This window comes from Hypomesus transpacificus, chromosome 4, assembly GCF_021917145.1.
Source record: "Hypomesus transpacificus isolate Combined female chromosome 4, fHypTra1, whole genome shotgun sequence".
NCBI lineage: Eukaryota > Metazoa > Chordata > Actinopteri > Osmeriformes > Osmeridae > Hypomesus > Hypomesus transpacificus.
This window is the reverse complement of record NC_061063.1, coordinates 7,748,571-7,770,578: the sequence shown is the minus strand read 5'-3', so window position 1 is coordinate 7,770,578 and position 22,008 is coordinate 7,748,571. Positions and strand designations below refer to the sequence as shown.

The 22,008-nt window shown below is 40.6% G+C and overlaps 3 protein-coding genes across 4 annotated transcripts; all 3 read left to right on the top strand.

Moving 5' to 3' along the window:
• The first annotated feature begins 122 nt into the window (after positions 1-122).
• LOC124467541 (homeobox protein Hox-A9-like) lies at positions 123-2,207 on the top strand. The gene is made up of 2 exons (XM_047019848.1): positions 123-828; positions 1,197-2,207. Exons 1-2 carry the CDS (start codon positions 270-272, stop codon positions 1,433-1,435), a joined length of 798 nt encoding a protein of 265 aa, XP_046875804.1. The 5' UTR covers positions 123-269; the 3' UTR covers positions 1,436-2,207.
• Positions 2,208-5,294: 3,087 nt separating this feature from the next.
• On the top strand, positions 5,295-16,601 carry LOC124466872 (homeobox protein Hox-A7-like). Of its 2 annotated transcripts, XR_006956008.1 has the most exons (3): positions 5,295-5,729; positions 6,503-8,840; positions 16,517-16,601. XR_006956008.1 is itself a non-coding variant. In XM_047018812.1 (2 exons), the coding sequence occupies exons 1-2, from the start codon at positions 5,363-5,365 to the stop codon at positions 6,889-6,891; spliced, it is 756 nt and encodes a 251-aa protein (XP_046874768.1). In that variant the 5' UTR covers positions 5,295-5,362; the 3' UTR covers positions 6,892-9,483. The 2 variants fall into 2 exon arrangements, 1 of the variants encoding a protein (XP_046874768.1); XM_047018812.1 differs by lacking the exon at positions 16,517-16,601 and having other exon boundaries at positions 6,503-9,483.
• Positions 13,631-15,944, top strand: hoxa5a (homeobox A5a). The gene is made up of 2 exons (XM_047018811.1): positions 13,631-14,353; positions 14,931-15,944. The coding sequence occupies exons 1-2, from the start codon at positions 13,768-13,770 to the stop codon at positions 15,182-15,184; spliced, it is 840 nt and encodes a 279-aa protein (XP_046874767.1). The 5' UTR covers positions 13,631-13,767; the 3' UTR covers positions 15,185-15,944.
• Positions 16,602-22,008: the final 5,407 nt, after the last annotated feature.

Genomic DNA, 22,008 nt, shown 5'->3' with positions numbered 1-22,008 from the left:
CCCGCGAGCATTTAATGGTCAAAGGGATTGATTTATCCTTTATTGTTCAGCCTTTATGATCACGTGCGCGCGTTACCCAATCGAATGGTAGCTTGCGTTTCAACTAGTACTAGACTGTAGTTCTTTGAGGGGCCAAGTTGATACTTGATTTCTTCAGATTGTAATTTTGTGAGGGTGGGTTTACCGCATGTGTATGTGTGTGTGGTGTGTGTGCGCTTGTTTTTGTATGTATCTGTGCATGTTTGCGTTTATGTGAAAGTAATTTTGCCATGTCGACGTCCGGAACGCTTACTAGTTACTACGTTGACTCCCTCATTCTGCCCGAGAGCGAGGAGCTTTCCGCTCCCAGATATTCCACCAGTCACGGGGGGCTTCAGCACCCTCGACAACCCACCTCCCTTAACGACCATACCGAACATGGGCCCTGCACCTTCTCGACGAAAGCCCCGGTCTTCAGCCCATCTTGGAGCCATGTACCGGCCCAGTTTCCAGGCGCCGTGTCCTCTGTCTATCACCACCCTTACGGTCACCCCCAAGGCCCGGCCACTGGGGACCAGGATGGTCGCTACATGCAGTCGTGGCTACTGGAGCCGATGTCTGGCTCTTTGCCCCTGACCGGATTACCGACAACCCATCACTACGGAATCAAACCAGAGAGTCTGGGCGCAAGAGGGGATGGCGCGCTGCCTAGCTCACACACAGCACTGCTGCTCTCTGATTTCGCGAACGGGACTGTGGCGACGGCATCCCCATTGGACAAGGATACGTTGTTGGGCCATAGCGGCGATCAGAACGGAGAGAGCGAGGAAAAACCGGCCCTCGATCCAAGTAAGTGCCGCTCCATCTTTTGATACGTCTGTAAAGCTGTGGGATGAAGGTAGCCTTTACATGTGTGGGTTGTGAAGGGGTTACGCTTAAGAAAAACATGCAATACCAAGCGTGCCAGTGATTTATATGGACTTGTTAATAGGCTGTGTTTCTGTCGCCGTTCTAATAACAAGACACTGTAAGTTTCAGATCTAAACACGTTTGCAGCGGTGTGGGCTTATAGCTGATGTCGACCACATAGTCCAGCTATTCTTTCCACCCAAAATAGGAAAGTGTTTTATATCAGACTCAACACTTTGGCGTCATGTGTTTTGATGTTTGGGTCAGCAACACCAGCCTCACACTGGTCTCGCACCCCCTTTTTCCAGATAACCCCGTGTCCAACTGGCTGCACGCGAGTGCCTCAAGAAAAAAACGCTGCCCGTACACCAAGCATCAGATCCTCGAGTTGGAGAAAGAGTTCCTCTTTAATACGTACCTAACGCGGGACCGTAGGTACGAGGTCGCGAGGCAGCTAAACCTCACCGAGAGACAGGTTAAAATATGGTTTCAAAATCGTAGAATGAAGATGAAGAAATTCAATAAAGACGGACCAAAAGATGATTGACTGAATGGATAATTAAATCAGAACGTAAATATTATATGAGGATTTTTGAGAAACCTCGACTCTGGCCTGTTTTAAGCCTACTGTCTATTGTTTTAGCCTAACAGAAGCTATTATTTGTCGTGTTAGCATGTCCGGCCTTACTCGTCGGTTTGATGCAACTACCTTTATATTGCACAATTGACAGTGCTGACTTGTTTTTGTTTAATATTAAATAATTCCTCGGCTCCGAGGGCCAATGTGTAAGATGTGTAATAGGCCTGATCTTTGTGCTCGTTTGGGTGTTCGTTGTGCATTCTGTGTTAGTGTGTTATTCAGGTTCAACTGAGTTTTTTTATGTGATTACGTTTGTAGTCTTTTTCTCTTCATTGTTAGTCCAATTACTGATAAGTTGTATTTTAACATAGACTGTAGACTAACGTAATTATATCATTTTAAATGGGTGCATGAGCCTCAAACGCTTTTTGAAATGCATAATAATATTATTGGTAGAAGCTGTTTAACAATGATATCCTAGTTTTGACTACCTAGACGTCTCTCAACTACCTGCAATTGCAATTTTTGTTGTGAGGCGATAGAATGCTTCAGAGTGATTCTGAATTATGTCTGAATTTCAGGGAGTAACATTTTAAAATTACAGTTTTGTTAGTGCTAGAAAGAAAAATAAATACACTGTAGGTTATGTAGGTAATGAATACCTCATGGTCTGGCGACCGTTCAGATGTTTGATTCACAAATGTAATTTGTACTTTATTTATTGAATAAAACAAATTATATCTGCAAAGTCATCCATGTTGCATTCTTAAAATGTAATTAACATTCTAAGGTACAGTAGCTTGACTTTAAATAATAGTTAAAAGCATAACGCAGTTGTCTACTTTTAAAGAATAGGCCCACAAAACACCCTTAGCTAAATTCCCTATTTACTAACATTGATCTTCTGTATGACCAATGTTGGGCCTATTTTGGTCTACACGCTAGACAAAAAATAACACATAGAATATTTTTATAAGGAGTTTTATTGCGATGAGTGTCTGCCGCCTTAATTTCTATAAGCGTTTGTTTTCATTCATTTAAGGATGTGAGCATGGTGTTACCCAAAAACTTGAAAACACACACAAACACGCACTTGCACAAACACACAATTGCTGGTGAGTTGCTTGTGTTTGACTATAGTCTAAGTCCACGGCTGTGATAGACTTTGAGCGTGCGCGTGTGGGTGTGTGCTTGGCTCTTTTTAAATGTGTCGAGATTCCGGGCAAACAGGCAGGCCCTGCGCGGCGCGCTTTGCTAGGCTGTGCGTCTTGGCATAGGATGTTGTTAGTTGTATACAGCCATAAAAGACAATTACCGCTATAACCGTTTATGGGGTGCAAAGCGCTGCAAGGCGAGAGGACACAACACAAGAAAGATGTTGAGAGCTACGACAGCTGAAGACTGAAATAATGTTGCAAATGTATTTTTGTTCAGCTATGACAAGCCAAGTCATGACACTACCACTCCAGTCACTTCATTGACGTTCGTCTTGGCCGCCATCTTTTTTCCTTTGGACAAATGGAAAGTAGAGGTCAAAGTATTGCATTTATTGAAAGAACCCACCCAATGATTGGATCTTGTACTTTTCTATTCATTTCCATTCAATAGTTTCAGTCTATATGGCGGGGTACCCTCGTGTATTTTTATAGGATATGCATACAAGACATGTTATGTCAATATATTGAAAACCAAAGACCTGTTCATGCTAATCACAAATCCAACTTTACTTTGGAATTGTAAAATTGTATTATCAGTGACAGGAACTCCACTGTTTTATTAGATAGATGCTACATTTTAGGTACATGAAATAAGTAATAGATGATAAGCTTGGAGAAGAACATCACTTTTTTCGGGCCATATTGGTGTTGTGACGCGCTGGACGCAGATGGACCAAACCTTCAAAGGCTTGGCTAGAGACAGAGCAATAAAACGCCTGGTCTGCTCTACTGTCTGGCATTCCGCTTTTAATGGCTTTATGGCCGTCCAGACACAATTAGGCCGTTTCCAGAACTCGGCACCCATTTGTTTTTCTCTTTCTGTGGGACTAAGGTATAGGACAAAAGGCAAACGGAAATGATCTGTTTTATTGGAGTCTCCCGACGGTTACGCGCAGGACTCATGGTCATCTCGATCCACCCTTTGTTTGTACATGGCCTGGGAAACTGTCTCAATCAGTTTCTCTAGAAGCCTCTTGTTCTACATCGCGAATGAAAAAGAGCAATTAAGCAAAAACCATTATTTTGACGATTTGTTTTCACTTTATACTAAATTGTTGATCCTCCTCGATAGATGTACCATCTGATCTGGTGCGTTTTGCCCCAGATACTTAATTTTCCATCGTACGTTTTCACCTTTTTCTTTTCATTTTTTTGTCTCTCAGGGCTAGTGGGTGTGATTGCAGCAGAGAGAAAAAATGCATGCGCATTGCACCTTAAACAGTTCTTCCATTTCCCAGAGGATGGCGCTAATGTTCCATAATGCAACAACAAAAATGGCCTCCAGCATAGGACCATCACTTCTAAACCTGGAAAGGGCATGGACATGTAAAAGTCCAACAAGTGATTACATGTTTTGGTTTTACACTAATTAAATATCATAATAGTTAAGCATGTTTTCCGAACAAGAGTGTTACCTTAAGTAAAAATTACCCCAATTACAAATGGGGCAATTTAGCATTTTCCCAAATTACAAGTGGGATACTAATTATCCCATTACCTTATTTCAAATGAGAAAAATAAAATGCTAATTCCAGTAGAATTCACACAGCACATCATGCTCTGCCTGCGTATTGTGCACATTGTATGCCACTGTTGGATACATTTTAAATATATGGGCTATTTATTTTTGTTGACTGGGACATAAAGGTTATGCAAAAAGCTTGCTTTTGTATCATTAGTAGATACCTAGCCCGTTGCCGTGCGCAACAAATACCTGTTACAATTGGCAACAATTACGAAGTTAAGAATTATGAACAGTCAAAAAGCCAGACTTTCTAACATAGTTCTTGGTTATGAAATTGTCTAGTGTTGGCTGTAGGGCCTACTTTAACAACCCGGCAAAAATCTTGTTTATTGTTGTTTCAGCCACTAACTTATGTTGCCTATACATTTTCAGACAAAACTTGCGTTTTTCTGCCTAATCCGTTTTGCTGAGACTGGTCAAATAAAATGACTGTGATTATATTTTGCCACAATTTGTTACACCAAATAGTTAATATAGGCTAGGATAGGTCTATATTGAGGATGTCTGTAATATCTGTTTAACATATTTCTTGCATGAACACTGATTAGTAGGCCATACCAAACTGGTCGGCACTGATCATTTTTATGTTTTGCACCAGAAAAGACATTGCTGGTGCCATGGTATTCAGATAGCACTGTAAGCAATAGTTTGTAAAATATACACATATCACAACTAGATGAACATATCCAGATTGGTATGTTTAACACTAATGAAACGGGAACACAATTTTACATTGTCATACCTGTCTTTATCTATTGGCTGAAATATTTTGTTTTTCATTTTCCATGATGTCCAAAGAGAGAAAGTGTGTGAGTGTGTATGAGAGAGCTATAGAGAGAGAGAGAGAGAGAGAGAGAGAGAGAGAGAGAGAGAGAGAGAGAGAGAGAGAGAGAGAGAGAGAGAGAGAGAGAGAGAGAGAGAAAATACACCGTGTATGTGTTTGAATCCCACTCTGCAGTCTGTCCCATAATGAAATCTCGACCGGCGCGCTGATTGGCTACAGTGATCACAGGGCTATATCACGTGGATACGTTCTTTAGTCCAAGGGAAAATGGGGTTCGGTGTAAATCTAGGGTGTATTGCTGTCATATATCACACTACCTCGTAAAAACGACACTGAAGATTCTGGGCCAACAAATCACAGGGAAAAAAATGAGCTCTTATTATGTGGATGGTCTTTTTAGAAAATATGTGGGGAGCGGTTCTTTCTTTCCAAATGCAGATCAAGGTTCTGGCGCTCTTGGACCCAATGTAGATGAACATGCATTGGTTCGAAATGCTGTAGCCTTTGCCTATCCACCGTCACTGTCCGGAGTTTACAACGTCAATAATGCCACATACCCCAATCACCCAATGTTCACCCCCGGTTATGGCCAGGGACCGGACGTGGACGTTCTTCACAACAGCTCCTTCGACCAGAGCAGTCTGTTTGGCGACAGCCGTGTCCAGTCTACACCGGCGCCCCTACCTTCACCGGCGGACAAACACTACCGGATGTACCCATGGATGAGAACATCAGGTATGGTCAACGCATTTACAAAACCTTGGATACTTGTACCGAGCTTTAATAGTTCAATTAATTCCGCGAACCCATAGAGATAGCATGGAAAAAAATCGTAAAACCTTTATTGCTAAAGTAATGAGTTATGTGGTCGTAAATTCATTAGCCCTTCGCTCTGTAATGTTCATTGCGCAGAAACCTTGCCGTAGGGTTGTGTGTGTGTGTGTGGGGGGGAGGGGGGTGGGGTGCTCTGCAATCTTGTTACTCTGCTGGCTTCTTTGACCCTTTGTGGCTGTAATATAGCCCACACCTTTAGAAACTGTAAATCAGTGGTATTGGGCCCTCTTTAGTTATATGTGGTGAGACATGCAAAGGCACATTTTTACTCTAAATATATGACCATTTGGTTAAAGCTCTGTGTAAGATTTGGCCGTGCTGGCAGACATGTTTCCATAGGCTACATGTTTAAAACAATGTGGAAAAAAAGTCCTTCACAATCCTTAACAGCTTGGGTATGCTTGGGTTATTAGCCCACTAGCAGAATTCATTAATTGGAAAACTATGTAGTGAACAACCTCCCATCCAAGCTGGAGTAGGAATACACATGAATGGAAAATACATTATTATTCTTGTTTAATTGAAGATTACAAAATAATGTCAAATAGACAAGAAACAAGATCTATTTTAAACGTTTTATTTACATTTCGATAATACAAAACATGTATATTAGTATTTTTAAAATAATCATTGTAGATAAGAATGCACGATAAACGAAACTCTGTATTTCACAGACCAAAATAGAAAACGCGGCCGGCAGACCTATTCCCGGTATCAGACACTGGAGCTGGAGAAGGAGTTTCACTTCAACCGATACCTGACCCGCAGGAGGCGCGTGGAGATATCGCACGCTCTCTGTCTGACAGAGAGACAGATCAAAATTTGGTTTCAGAACCGCAGGATGAAGTGGAAGAAGGATCACAAGGACGACCAGTCTTCGACCTCAGGTGTCACTGGTGAGGGCGGAAACGTGGACATGGATGGGGATCCAGAAACCGAAGAACAGTCCAAAGCAGATGCAATCATTACAGGATTATCACCGTCCGCCGACATGGCAACAGAGCCCACTGTTAAGAAAGGAGATGAGAAAATAGAGGCCCTTGATGAAACAAACACTTCATAAATCTTTTTCTCTCTCTCTGAATGATAGCACTTTGTTCGCCAAATATATTAATGATGAGAAATGACAAGCAGGCTTAGCATTTAAAGGCTTTCGTATAACAAAACTGGCCAATAATGCTGTTATGCAGTTGGCTGTTCTGCACATCAAATGGAACGAATACTACCTATTAAGCTGTATAACTCAATTTGTCCATTGAATTTGAAGAGAGACATAACCAACTGTAGCATTTAAAAAATTATATTAGCTGGAAAGCAGTTGACATCGAATGAACATTCCTTCACCACCATATAGGTTAGGAAGAATTTGGTTAATGGTCTTATTACATTCATGTCTACTTTTAACAGTTTTGTAGATTATTCAACTTACAGTAATGGAACTTTTTCGCATGTTTCTTTTCCCGTGTATCAAAGGAAAAAAAATGGATGCGTAGAAGTGCCTTATGCTAAACACACTGGTGGCAAATGTGCCTCTTAAATAGCTGAACGTCAACATGGAGCTGCTGTTTGTGTTCATAATTATACCATTGTCAAGTGTTTGGGACCATAGTCTTTTCTAGAAACGTTTGCATGATGTTAAATCAGCAATGGGCAGTCTACCTCAGATTTCCTAAGCATCAAAGCAAACATCTTAAGCTCTGCAGTTTTTGTAGAGGTTTGAAACTGATATGTTTGTGTATTGTGTTTTTATTTTAGTTTTGCTCTTCATTCCTTGTCTTTTGTCATATAAATGCTTAAACAGTTTAAACTTTTGTTTGCGTGTTTATGTATCCAGAAATGTGTTTTGTGCACTCTTTATACGTAAAATAACAAGTCTGGAGTCGTCTTCATGAAACGTGGAGGCAGTAACAGGAAAGCATTTGGTTATTTTCCAAATGTATTGATATTGGTGCATATTGAATTATATAATAGTGTTATATTGTTGAGGTTTAAAGCACTGAACCTTGTTATTTCACTTGGCATATGTTACAGGCTATTGTTCTTAATAATAGGCTAATGAAGGATGTTGCATATTTAGTCGTAGGCCCTTATAAGACAAATATGAAATGTAACAGCCACCAAAATCATAATTGCAAAATTAATAGCAACAAAAAAAGCTTTAGAATGTCAGGGAATATTCGAGACAGCCTATAGATCCAAATGGAAGTCATATAAATTAGCCTTGAAAAATGCTATATTATAAAGAACTATAGAGTATCAACTGTACAAACAATTGCACAACAGTTAAATGCCATTCTGAAGCCTTGACTAGATGATACTAGGGTGGTAATATTACGAAATCCCTGCTATCTTTGTTTAAAATGCAAAACAAATCAGATGGGGAGAATGACACTGGGCAGGCTGGGACTGTTGAACGCATTCACCCTTCTCTCAGTAAAATGGCGCCTGCTTGTGACCTGCCCCTTTCTCTCCCACCCCCTCTCTCGCCCTTCCTCTCACTGGGTCATAAATCCGTTGTTGTTTATGAAAATTTACAACAGAGCAATGCAACTTTACGACGTTCGGTGGCTTTCCATTGGTTGCAGCAGGTCACATGGCAAGGAGCCGTGATCATGAACTTTTTACATATAATTTCCTTTACCGGAATAGAGCAGCTCTCATTTTACTGTCTCAGTCTGCCACCGAACCCTTTCAGAGCCTGTGTTTCATATCCTAGTCGAATCATTTTTCACCGTTTCTTTTGAGTACTTCCCTGCAATTCTGCAGGACCCGAGTAAGATCCTCTGGCCATGGGACCGTACAGTTTGGACACATGAACCCCTCCCCTCTGTTGACGGATTGGCACAATGAACGGATTAAACGCACGTGTACTGCTGGCCCTTCGAGTTTTTTGGATCCATACAAAGATTCATCTGGAGTGCCTTGGGATCTTCCACGTTGGTCTCAGGCTGCAACTGCGTTTCCTCCCGCTGCCCTCTCCGCGCGCCTCGAGACCGGGTCACGTCAGACACGGTAAGAATATGAACGCTCCCCAAATTAATCTGTAATGTCTCTGCCTTTGCCAAGGAAAAGTAATTTTGACATTAAACAATGTACGTTGGACGTTTCAGTCTGGTAGTGGTCAATTGACAGAGCATGTGACACGATAGCATTGGCTATTTATTTTGTTTGGCGCTAGGTGTAGGCTTAGGCTAATATGTGTGAAACATGTCACATTTACAGGTTTGTTATAAAATATTATTAATATACTGTTTTTCTGACCAATTGTTTTTTCGTTTATGGTAATATCCTCTAACTCTATGCATAACCTTTCATGTTTTTTTGTTTGTCACAATTTGAATAAGGATGGACTGTCAGCTGCTTATGTTATGGCTGTGCTGTTATTAACATACTGCCCATTGCTGCCATCTTGTGGGGAAGGCTCCTTCCTTCGCTTCCATGTTATTTGGGGAATATTACCAACGTCAACATTTTGTTGAAGGTTGAATCTTCTGTTTTTGAGGCCACCTTGATATTTTCAGATCTTCTGGTTAAATTGCTGCTTGAGTTAGACTACAGCTAAGGCCCTATAAATTAAGGAACTCTGCTATAATCAATGAAATGCTGCGGGCCATATTGATGGAAACAACAATGGCCGGGTTTCCCAGATTCGTTAAAAAGCTCTTAACGCTAAGAGCTTCTTAAGAACGTTCTAAGAGCGTTCTAAGGCGTTCTGAGAACGATCCAAAGAAGCTCTGAGTGTTAAGATCTTCTTAACGAATCTGGGAAACCCGGCCAATGATAGTCCAGCACACAACCAAGATCGTAATCATAAGCTCTACAGTCGACAAACCTTTAATTACCATAAGATACTGTTTTTTTCGTCAGTTAGATTCGTTTCATTACTTAATGGTTGGTGAGATCACACAAACATATGCTGTTTAATATGTAGATCTATGTGTTATAGACTAAGACATTTATGTTAGTGCTCGAATATTCTATGTTAATGGTTTCCTCTTCGTAACGAACAGGATTCTGAAATTAGGCTATCCAACTATCAATCGTTTGTTTATAAACATGTTAAATTAGTAGCCATATCTACCACAGTTATATTCAGAGTGATAGTATCGTCTTATCATTACTCACAATCAGGCCTACAAAATCCCCCCAATTCCCTACACAAGTCCACGTAGACAGGATGACCTAGGGAAACAAATACAAGCTCATCAAAGGTTATCAACGTTCTTGTATCCTTGACAGAGAAGTCAAATGTAACATGTGCAGGAATGTGTCACATCTACCCAGAACTTTACTTGAAACATCAGATGATCATAAGTTGCTAATTCAATAACCAGCTTTGTTTTTACTGTTTTGCTTGTTAAGACGTAGGCATTTATTTATGATAGGCTAAAGACTTACACATTGAATGACGAACGGTTTGAAATAACAGTAAGATAGAGCCACAAACATGATAATGGGCTAAACAGGGTTCCTACAGTACCATATTATCACAAGATATTAGCCTATCTTATTTTGTTTTGGTAAGCATAGGCCTATTTATCAGTAGCTTTATGGTTCACCTGGGTCACAATGTCTTTGTAAAATGTAAAATCCCATAAACAACACATTATGAATAGTTCACAGCTAATGGGAGCAATGGCCTACAATCCATTTTGTTTTTCAAATCCATGCAGCATGAGTTACTCGGAAGATCACTCGCGTTTTAAAACTTTACACGTTGAAGCGATTTATGAGAGAATAAAAGTGAAGGGTCGTGAAATTTTACTCGCTCATTCAAAGGGCTTGCTCCTATAGTTTCCTTCTCGTGCGTGCTTCAGAGCTACGCCGCGCGTTGCCTTTCCCCTGTGCGCCAAGAGAAAGCACAGGGCCTGAAAGGCTTTTACACGAGTTAATCTAGTGGTAATTAGTTATTTAAGAAATGATAAGATAATCTTGTATTTGTTTTCCCTTCTTCCGGTTCCTTTGCCCGTTCACTTTTTTCTCTTTACTTCCTTGTTGGGTCCTTGTTCCCATGGGTGATACCTATCATAGCAGCAATAAATCAGCTGTGCATGGCTCCCTGGCAACACATTTAAAATCATCCCTGCCAAAAATGTCCACCAACAGCCATGGCCATACACCTATGCACGGAACTTAGGCTATTTTACTTATTTTGGCATGCTTTGTGCTCGGTCTACTCCGGAATATGGGACACTTGGTCCGTTATCTTACACTTCTGTGAGGTTCGGTACCGTCCAGGTCTGCGTTTCCCGATAACGATTGGTTTAGTTGTTAAGAGTGTTTTCTACAATCAAAATAACGAACGATCGTTATATTTTTCGTGCGTTTCTCAAACATGCTCTTAACAAGAACGTCCGTACCTGTCTCTTAAGAAGTGGCCTACTTAAGACGCTTCCCATATGCGTAAATGTGATTGTTCTGTTGCAACTTCAAGACTTTTGTTAAATAAACTTTAACCAAACGTACAGAAAACGTTTTACATCGGCTATATATCATAATCATTACGACAGTTTTTAATTTATATCGTATGTGGTTAATAATAGTTTGCAAGATGTAGGCACGTCGTGCATGAAGCCGAGCAGGTGTCATGTCTTTACATCAGCATGTCAAGACTTTTGTTAAATAAACTTTAACCAAACGTACAGAAAACGTTTTACATCGGCTATATATCATAATCATTACGACAGTTTTTAATTTATATCGTATGTGGTTAATAATAGTTTGCAAGATGTAGGCACGTCGTGCATGAAGCCGAGCAGGTGTCATGTCTTTACATCAGCATGATGCATATATGAAATGCTCCCGCGTAATTCACACACTATTTGATTAATGACATGTGTAGCCTAGTTCATTGAAAAATATCCCAGTTTCAGTTTACCTTCTGTAATATATATATATATATATATATATATTATAATCTTTACGCATCCATGTAGCCTTGTTTTTATGGTCGTCCTACTGGTGTCTCCACTGAGTCTCTTTGCTCAAGATGCTCTTTGCGATCTATGGTTCGCGGAGCTCTTGTTAATCTACGAGCTTTTTCAAGAGCCTCTTTATGCTTTGGGAAACGGCCAGTAAAACCAACACCCATTATACGATGGATTATATGATAGGCTTACGATGCTTTGAGAAACGCAGCTCAGGGGTCTTTTGCAAATATTCCATGCTTAGATAATTATCCATCATGCCCCTTGTGCAATCAACAACGTCGCAAGCTCGAGAGTGAGAGATGCACAAGAAAACCAGTCAGACAGTAGCCTAAGCGCCTTCTGTAGTGCCATCATGGAATATCTAATAAGAAGCAGGGCCTGTTGGAGGCAGTTTTTTGCGACGCACAGGTTTATTGGAATGCTTTGGTGCTCTTTGTGTGTACTGAAAGTCGCTCTGCGTCTGGTCCATGCAGTTGCCATTGGCCTGTAAGCCACTTAACGACGTGAAAATGGACGGTTCATTATTGTAGTTATGGGTTATAACTGTAAAAATGCAGAAATAAATCGTTCAAAACAAAACGTTATTTGACAGGAAATTTCTGTCAAATCTGTGACACAAAAGAGTTTGTGTCAGCTTTTTAGGACAAACCGATACGATTTGTACTGGGAAATGTCACATGGGAAGTGAAGTCAAAGACTACTCATATTGGTTTCAGCCATTTTAATGTTATGGCATGTTTTCCATCGTGGTTTAATACGTGACTTTATTATCTTAATTCATAATTTATTTATTGGATGGGGGCAAATATTAAATTTCCTCTAAAAAGCTGTCCTTTTTACTGGAATTTGACCAATATATCGACAATCTCGACTTCTATTGCAATAGAAACTTGCAGCACAGGCCCATAGCCAGCCTATTGGAAGGTGTGTGTGTGTGTTTTTTTCTTCCTCATTTTGTATTTAATTATGACGTTTAAAAAAACCAGACAGAAATTCTGGACCTTTTGGCAGATGGGGGGTTCTTTTTTATTTCATCCTATTTCATGCACGTCCACATCTTTATGCACAGGCATATTGGTACAACATAACCTAGGCTTTAAAATATGTAATTGGTCAATAGAAACAGGATGTTTGTTTTAATTATTTGTTACTCAGATGTGGGGAACATTTGGTTTCGATATCAAACTTTTTGTTGAGTACGATGTCAGTCTATTACACAGAGGCCGTTCTTCTTCAAAATGTGTAATTCCGTACATGTTCATAGCGTGCTCTTTAGCCTGCTTGCTCCCTCCATATCACATATCATATAGACTTGCGCATGTAGAACCATTGCAATTCATTCACAATTCCGTATTTAAATGATTAAAGACAGGACTGCCATCATAATTATGAATATTGTTGCCACTCGACAATATATTTTGTTGCTTTAGCCTAACATGAAGTGATAATGCTGCATTTCAGCAAGTGTTTCACCTAGTAACTTTAACCACTTTGCGGAGAGACCCACTCTCTTGTTGTATTGTTTGGGAAACCGTTGCTTTTGCCGCAATGGTCGTTAACCTCTGAACGACCCCTTTTCGAGTACACGCCCCAAAAGTCGACGTAGGCAGTTCTAGTATATGACCAGAGGATGGCGCACGACGACTATCCAAGATATCGGATACAAGCTCACCAAGCTCCTTGCCCTGGCGCGCATCGCCGCGCGCACCACCAAACATCCCACCCATATTCTCTTTGTGCACGAGTTTACCTCTGGAGGTCATCAAGCAGGATTTACGACTGGTCAACAAAAGCACGTGATTCTCAGCCATACCCCATATTTGGGTGCCTACGTAAGAGAAAATCAAGTACATGTTCTACTCATTTCCATAATTCATCATAAATTGTGCAAGGGTGCTATAGAACGCGCAAAACCATCAAGAGCCACAAATCAAGCACGCACGTTATTACTTCGGCTAAAATAAAAAACAACATAGGAGTTCTACAACGAACAAAAACTGGAATTGTCAATGAGCTCCTATTTTGTAAACTCATTCTGCGGTCGCTATCCCAATGGCGCGGACTTCCAGTTACATAATTATGGAGACCACAACTCGGCAAACGACCAATACAGGGACTCAACAACCATGCATTCCAGCAGGTACGGCTATGGTTACAATGGGATGGACCTCACTGTTGGTCGTGGCGGCACTGGACACTTTGTGGCCAGCGAACGGGCGCCCGAGTACTCCCCGAGCCATTCGGTTGCAACGACGTCCTCTATAGAACCAGCCAGGTACACTCAGCCCTCAAGCGCCACCGGGAACGTGTCTCTCTCGCCACCACCTGACCCTCTCCCCTGCTCCTCTTCTGTTGCGAACTCGTCCCCGGTCACCGAATCACCTCAGCACCACCCCATAAAGAACTCCATAACAAGCTCCTGCTCAACTCCGAGCTCGAACGGCGGCACGCTGGTGAACCGGGTCTGTGTGTCTAAATCTACCACCATCCAGGAAGAGAAACCCGCGGGAAGCGCGCAAACAACTTCCCAAAATGTCACCGATTCTGCACAGCCCCAGATATACCCCTGGATGAGAAAACTGCACATAAGTCACGGTACAGAGCTTTTCATATTACGTTATAATCGTTTTTTATATAAGCTAGCCGAACTTCTGTGTTTGAGAGACTGCGTGGGGAGAAGACGTGATAGCCATTTTAAGTGGTGTGCCTGTTGCCATATCAAGACAAGATTTAGCTACAGAAAGTATCCGTAAAAAAGCTTCATTTGATAACAGTGATGTCTACGTAACAAATATCTGTTGAGTGGTTGGTAACAGTAGCCATGCTAATCTTAAAGCATTGTAAGATAACCAAAATCTGAGGTATAAAGTTAATATTCAATTTAGATGATTCTCTGTAAACCAATATTCCAAAGTCTAGCCCACGTTGTGTATGTTGCATAAAGGCTGACTGACATGTAGCATACAGCTCCGGGCTCTTAGAGCATGAAAGGTGGGTGGGAGTGTGGGAGCATGGTATGTAGTTAGTTAATACATATTTATTTGGGAGACATGACATGTTTTTGGAATTATTGTTTCATGTGATTAAGTGCATGTAACATGTCTTGAAATATTTTTCATTGAATGACAAATGTTTTGGGACTAAATCGCTTAATCCTCTCTATTTCCAATAGACAGTTTGTCTGGACCAGAGGGGAAGAGGGCGAGGACAGCCTACACGCGCTACCAGACCCTGGAGCTCGAAAAAGAGTTCCACTTCAATAGGTATCTGACCCGCAGGCGGAGGATCGAGATAGCGCACGCGCTTTGTCTGTCAGAACGCCAGATCAAAATCTGGTTCCAGAATCGAAGGATGAAGTGGAAAAAGGACAATAAACTGAAAAGCATGAGTATGGCGGCGGCGGGGGGTGTGGGGTACCGTCCCTGATATTCAGTTGCTTGATAGACTTTCCATGGGCTGTCTGTGGACAGTAAACAACCACGTGTCCAATACGGCCTTTCAGAAACACCTCCTCATTATGTTTATTTTTTACAGTGTTAATGTTTGTGTGAGTAAACAAATACTTCTGTACATTTCTGTGTAGAGTTAGAAAAACAAAAACGAATGGTAAATAACGAATGGTGTTTGTTTAACTTATTCATTGTTCAGACGAAAATAGATAATAAGCTTGAAGTCTACGAAAATGAATCCGTAAAATATGTATTAAAAGTTGTGTAATGCACTCAAAACACTATATAAAGTCTACTCGAATAGGTAGTGGGGGTTTGAGTTGCTTTTGTGAATAGCATTTGTTTTAATATGTAAGTATGTTATGTATTTATTTTATTGTAGTGTACCATACTGTCACCTGGCTCCTATAGCCTAAACTTAACAGGCCTTCTGTGATTTTGTGTGCGTTGTGAACAATGTGTGTGGCTATGCTTTTATATCCTTCCTTTGCACGGGCTGCTGTACAGTTATTCACTTGGTGGAGCGTCTTGTGCTTTTGTTTTTAATTATTAATTTGTATCAGTCTGTAGCCTATATTTCACGTGGATATCTCCGCAGTGAATCCCATTGCTTTTAAGTGTAGCTTATTGCTCCATAGTGATAATGAGCTTTTGTAAATGTTTTTAAAGAATGACTGGAAATTGTATACATATAAGTATGAAATGGATTATAAATAAACTTTATACTCGGAACAACACATGGCGTATATTTTCTTGATCTGACATTGTAAGCGTAGGCCTAAGTGAATTAGAGAGCTAAACCTCAAACTTTACAACAATATCTTCAGTCCGATAATTCGTTTGGCTTTGGATAAAAACATCAGTTGGTATCCTAATCCTAACAGGAATACAAAACAATAACACTGACTTGTAGGCGATTTGGCTTAGCCAATAGAAAATCAACAGGTAGCCTTGAAAATCTGCTCCTTTCACTTACCTCCGACGCGTGGATATCAGTGGTCCTTGCAACTGACCGGCTCATGGGGCTCTGCCTCAACCGTGCTTGAGCTCACTATCACGGACTTTTTTAGCTAGAAACTTTGGTGGGCCGGTTCTGGCACTCTGACATTTGGGTGCCAAATGAATAGGGGTTTTGTCTATGAATTAGATCGTAAAAATCATCCGTAGCGCTGCCAGATAGGCTCACTGGCCATAAACGGTCACGTGATGGCCATTAAAGTAAGTTTTATGGTTTTGGGGAGTTGACAGTATATTGCACATAACATATAATCGCACTGACGCAAGGCTCCGTCTGACTCTCTCATTGCAGGCTGTAAGTGTTACTTGACCGTTACAGCTGGCCCTCGCTCAGACTGCCTCAAGATGGACTGGACGCACCCGAGGAAACGGGGCCTGTCTCGAGGTAAGTTGGCCTCGAATAGCCCGTGTTTTTTCCTTTCTCCAGCTCGTGTGCCTCCGAACAGCCACCCTGTTCGAAACAGCATTATGATTGTGTTCGCTCGCTCTATCTGTCCATATTACCCCATTACGCTAATTTGTCAGTTGCGCTGTGTTGAATACCGGTCTCGGCAGATGTTGGGCAGAGTTGGGTCCGGCTCATGGACATTTAATTGCTTCCTTCCCTGTGTAACTTGTTTCCCTCCATCTGCGGTTTAAGTCATAATCAATTTTTGCATGTGGGATAATTATCCCTCTGTCCACTTCCACCCCCACAAAATTCCTTTTTAATTCGTGTATTCTTCTGTCTTTTTATTATTCTGAAGGGATTATAACTACATGGGCTATTCAGAGCTCTCTGATTTGGACGAGCCAGAAAAGTTTTGTCGATTTTAGTTTAGGGACGTAAAACTGTAATTCACAAACTTGCAGGCTACTTTATTTTTCTGTAATAACATCAAATTATCGATGAAGCAAACATAGGTTATGCAGTATTTCTTGTGTGATAAATGTTTATTTATTCGCAAAACTTTTTGTGAGTCGCAGTTGTTACTTGTTTAAATGACTTTTTCACGTCGCAGAGTAAACAATACAGGGGATGAAAAGCAGCACACTTTTGAAAGGGAATTCCGTTTTGTGTCATCCACGTCATTTTGTGTTTTTGGGGGTGCGAAGCGAGAGAGGGTCACTCTCGCTTTGTGGTGACCTTTTGTCCGAGTGTGGCGTGTGCTCCTTCCTGGGCCTTGGCCAACACGATCACAATATTTCCAAAAAGCACATGCTAAGTTTTTGTGCTCTTGACATTATGACGCAGCTCAATTGATAACGTTTCCTTGTGGTTGAATTGGTCAATTTTACATTTTCTTCCCACCAAAATGTTGTTGGCAAAGGTATTTATTGTGTTTTATGAAACATACAATACAATTGTTATGTATTGAGTATTCCTTTGATTCAGCTTGCTTGTTTAGTCATTTTTTATCGTCTATCTTTACTGGACAGCTATTAAGACAGCATATAGCCTACCAATTAGACAACGTGACCAACGTGAGTTCTTCTGTTATAGAGTAAGGTGTTTTGGAAAAAATTGTTTAATGCCTTTGTAAACCACTTGGATATTATGGATTCACAGGGTGAAATTGTTGTCATGTAGGGCTGTTATATCTGTCAGAATGTTTTTGAGATAAATTGATCCAAGTCAGTGCTCAGGACACGAGGATGTGTGTTTTCTCAACTCGTTTGATTTCGATGCATTGACTAATTGATTGCCAAGGCGCCATGAAAAAGACATTGAGGTCATGACAGCATGACTTGATGGCAACAAAATAATCTTCCTTCTAGCACGCACTGCCCTGCCATGTAAGGCCTTAAGCCCACCGAACGAAATTCAACTAATAGCCTAAATTCATATTTCCGTTGCGGTTACCTATGCCCTACGCAAAAGGAAACGGAACAAACAGTGCACTCGATTACATTATCATCGTCGAATTAAGTATAACTTATGCCTTGCCAACTAAAAAGGACATCTAAATCAACCCCCGGTTTGTGTGCAGCATAACACTGCAGATAATGCCAGACACAGAGAAAAGACCGTCTCCAGCACAAGGTTCACCGCGAGGTCAGCCATAGCAGAAAGATAAATCTGCATCCTCGCGGAGCCACCAGCAGAGCTCGCTTTAGGCCAAGTTCAGTGTCACCCTCAGCCAGCTTGCTTTGCCTGCGGAGGATGGCGAAAACGTTCATACTAAATTAGAAGGCACACATGCAACATTGACCGGTTTATCAAATTAATGTAATTACCGAAATGCGTAAGATTCAACGTTGTTGTTGTTGTTTTTTAGTTTTTAAAGGGTAACTCAACCCTTTTGACAGGCATAACGTTTTGAATAGCCAAATACATGTGTGTGTGAGAGGCTCAAATTAGCCTTCTGTTCAATGTTCCTCTTTAGTGGTGTCAAAGAACCAAACCAAATACCACCTATTGGCGTTACGGTTTATTATATTTTTCTTACTATAATTCTTAGTATTAGTAATGATAACAAACAGATAGTGCAAATCATTTTTCGTACCGAGGGGTTATAGAAAGCTCATCTGGCCAGCCGCCTAGATGGGGTGGGACTGATGAGCGCGAGATAGCTGGCATAGAGGAAAAAAATTGGGGTCAAAAGTTTACGCTCTTTACAAGTCTCTGTCATCTGTTCAGTTGGAGCTCGATGCCAGCACCATAATAAAGATCCTGACTCTTCGCACAAAAGATAGAATTGCTTTGAATTACATATGTTGGATGGTGCACTTCAGGTGAACCCTGCATGCGGGGTGACCCCGAGTTAGGGACCAGAGGGAGGGGACCCCACCCGTCCACAGCCCTAAGATTGATTGGCCAGCGTTTTATTAGGGTGGTTGATAGGTGAATTTCCTTTGAATAAATTGCATTTGATATGTTTAGGGACGAGGGCAAGATTTGCATTTTGAGGATTGATTTCCTCGCCCCGGTCACAGGGTAATGGATATGCTCATAGGCCACAAATGGAGCCACTGCCTCTTTGAAAAAAAAACCATTTTAGCCTTACTCCTGCACTGTTGAGAAATTCTCTTAGTGAGACTCACAAGCTGGTTTTGTCCAGGAAGAGACAAACCTAATACGTTCTCATTAAATAATGGTTTGACTCTCTTTCGTTAAAGAATCTCAACTGTCATATGCATGGGCACATGCTCAAACGATAGGCACCATATTGACTTTGTTCTGAATAGCCCTAGATCTTCCAAATAAAATAAGGCAAACATACGAAATCGTGACAACAAAGCGAGGTGTCATTTGAATGTTCTTCTCTTGTCACAAATCTAAGCACCCCTTATGGACATGTTGATCATACAAAATAATATTAATAATAGCCTACAATTTATTTTTTGCTATACGTATATAATATTTCGCTAAACGTGACTTGAACAGTCGACTACATGAACTTCGACTACTCTAATGGCTTGTAATATTCCACATTGCTGAAGGGGCTAGTGTACTTTTTACTCCTTTTCATTTATTTACTGAAAACAAATGAACACAGCCGGCCTTTGTCATTCTATTGATGTTAAATTCATTCTTTGCAGTTTTACTTGACAATACCTAAGAATATTGTAGGCTATTTGTTAACAACAGTAGTTTTTCGTTAAAAAAAAGAATACACACATATTTGAGTCAGTATTGCAAATGTTTAATCAGATTATTCAAATGGTTATTTCCCCAGGTTGCCCGGATATTTCTTTCTTTCTCTCTCTTTATATCCTGACAAATAAACAGAATACGACGTCATGAAGCTAAATTATAAAGTACACAATTGTATAAATATAAATATCTTATTGATGCATATTTTCTCTAATCCAATTCTTTAAATATGCACAGGTTTAGTGTAATTGGATATCCAATCTAAATGAATCCAAACCAACACACAATTCAAACAGCAAAATTAAAGGTTGAAAGAAATCTTAATTTCTCTCTGTGATTTAGCCTACCTCTTTGGATATGCAAAATAAATATTCTACCGTGCCATCATCAGAGAAGAGACTTTGTAGCCAATCATTGTCAACTCAATCTGTCTCTTCAAACAGCGTTCTCTCCCATAATCTACATTTACAGTCAAGTGTCAGTATAATATATTCGTTAGATAACTATGGTCGAAAGTGACTATACATTCCTGATTTTCCTTGTATTAATTATTCAGTAACATTAGAGCGTCATTCCTTAATAACACTCCGATTAATAGCTTAATCATCAACGAAAACCACAGGTAACTTGAAAAAGCTTGAGGTTGAGAACCTTAATAGGCCTATGCAACATTTTTATAGTTAGCTACGACTGCCTCATGCTTTTCTTGTTGAAAGCCAAATGCTATTACTCTCAACTACTCACGGCAGGTGAGTAGGCTAGTTATAAAAATGCTATTTCGATGTTAGTTAAATAGCGAGGCTTAGTTCGACACTATTGCCGTTTAGAAGCACTATAGGCACCTTGATTAACCTTAAATCAAATGGCACATTACTGAGGTTTCGATATTAGTTTTGTCTAAGAGTTGTAAATCATAGCCTACAGTTAAAATAGCACATCTTATCATACAGTTACAGCCTATAGGGCTATATAGAGTAAAGTTATCCTTTGCTAAAGCTTTTCGAAACGCATTCAAAAATGTTCAAGACGCAGTTACTTTAGACTTAAGATGCAGTTACTTTACAGCAACAAGTTAATCTGTCATTCCTCCAAAAATCCGCTATAGGCAATATAGCCTAGCCTACTGATACTCGTCTTAAATAAATGTATCACAAGAAGTATGCTAACCGTGAAGATTAGGCCTATGTTCATGTTTACGATCTCAGGTGTCAGATAGTAAACGATTTCCCTTGATATAAAACACAGTGCGCCATCTAAAGATTAAGGAAAATTATAGACTAGTGGTCTACAAAACAGAACCGGCTTGAACTAACTAGCAAACTGAAACATCACGCTCAGTACAACTTTCAGACCATGTTGATAACTAATTGAACATTCGAGTTAGACGATTTGGCAAAATGTGTAGCAATCTGACACGTGTATGCCTATCTGTATCAATCTGATGAAGTTCCTTAACCAGAAGATACTGATAGGTCTGCTCTGAGGTCCGTCTTATTTTGGAGGAGCCTAATGCAGTTGACTCAAGGCATTTCTTAAAGGAATGTAAGGCTTCGGGGTTTTGCACCCCACAGGCCTATCTTGTTTTATTTTTGGTTCTGACCTGTGGTAAGTGCTCCCTCTCTACCGTGAGTCGTACAGACCCCGCTAAACTGAAGTCCAAGTCCGGGGTGAACTTCAGGTCACTGCGTCTAACAAATATGAAAATGTCGCCTCTTTGGAAAGGGGCACGCCTTGTTGTTTAACAAAGACTGTCAATGCCTAAGATTAATCAGAAACTAAATGGAAACGGTGTCACTGTGGGGTCAGGGAGAAGTTATCGCTGTTAAGGGGAGTAAAGAGAAAAGGGGGGAAAAGGAGTATAGAACGCTTTCAATATTTCCGAAGTTTGGCCTCTCCTTTCAAGGCACCTTTTTCACTTTGACGGTCGTGCACCGTCCGTGGTGTTGTTTGTGCGTTTTGGGAGTTCTTATTCTCGGATTTGTCCGACAGTAACAGCAACATGGGATGCAAACAAGTCGTGGAAATGGAAGTCAAGGATACACTGGCGCAGCAAATATACGGTCAGAGATGGCTTTACATCAAATTACTTTTTTGCCCTTTGTGGGTGATAGCTACATGAACGCTATAGTTCAATAGCTTATGTGTGCATTTTTGCAAATATATCTACATGGTCAATTATGTTCAGCGTTTTGTTATTAAAGTAGTCT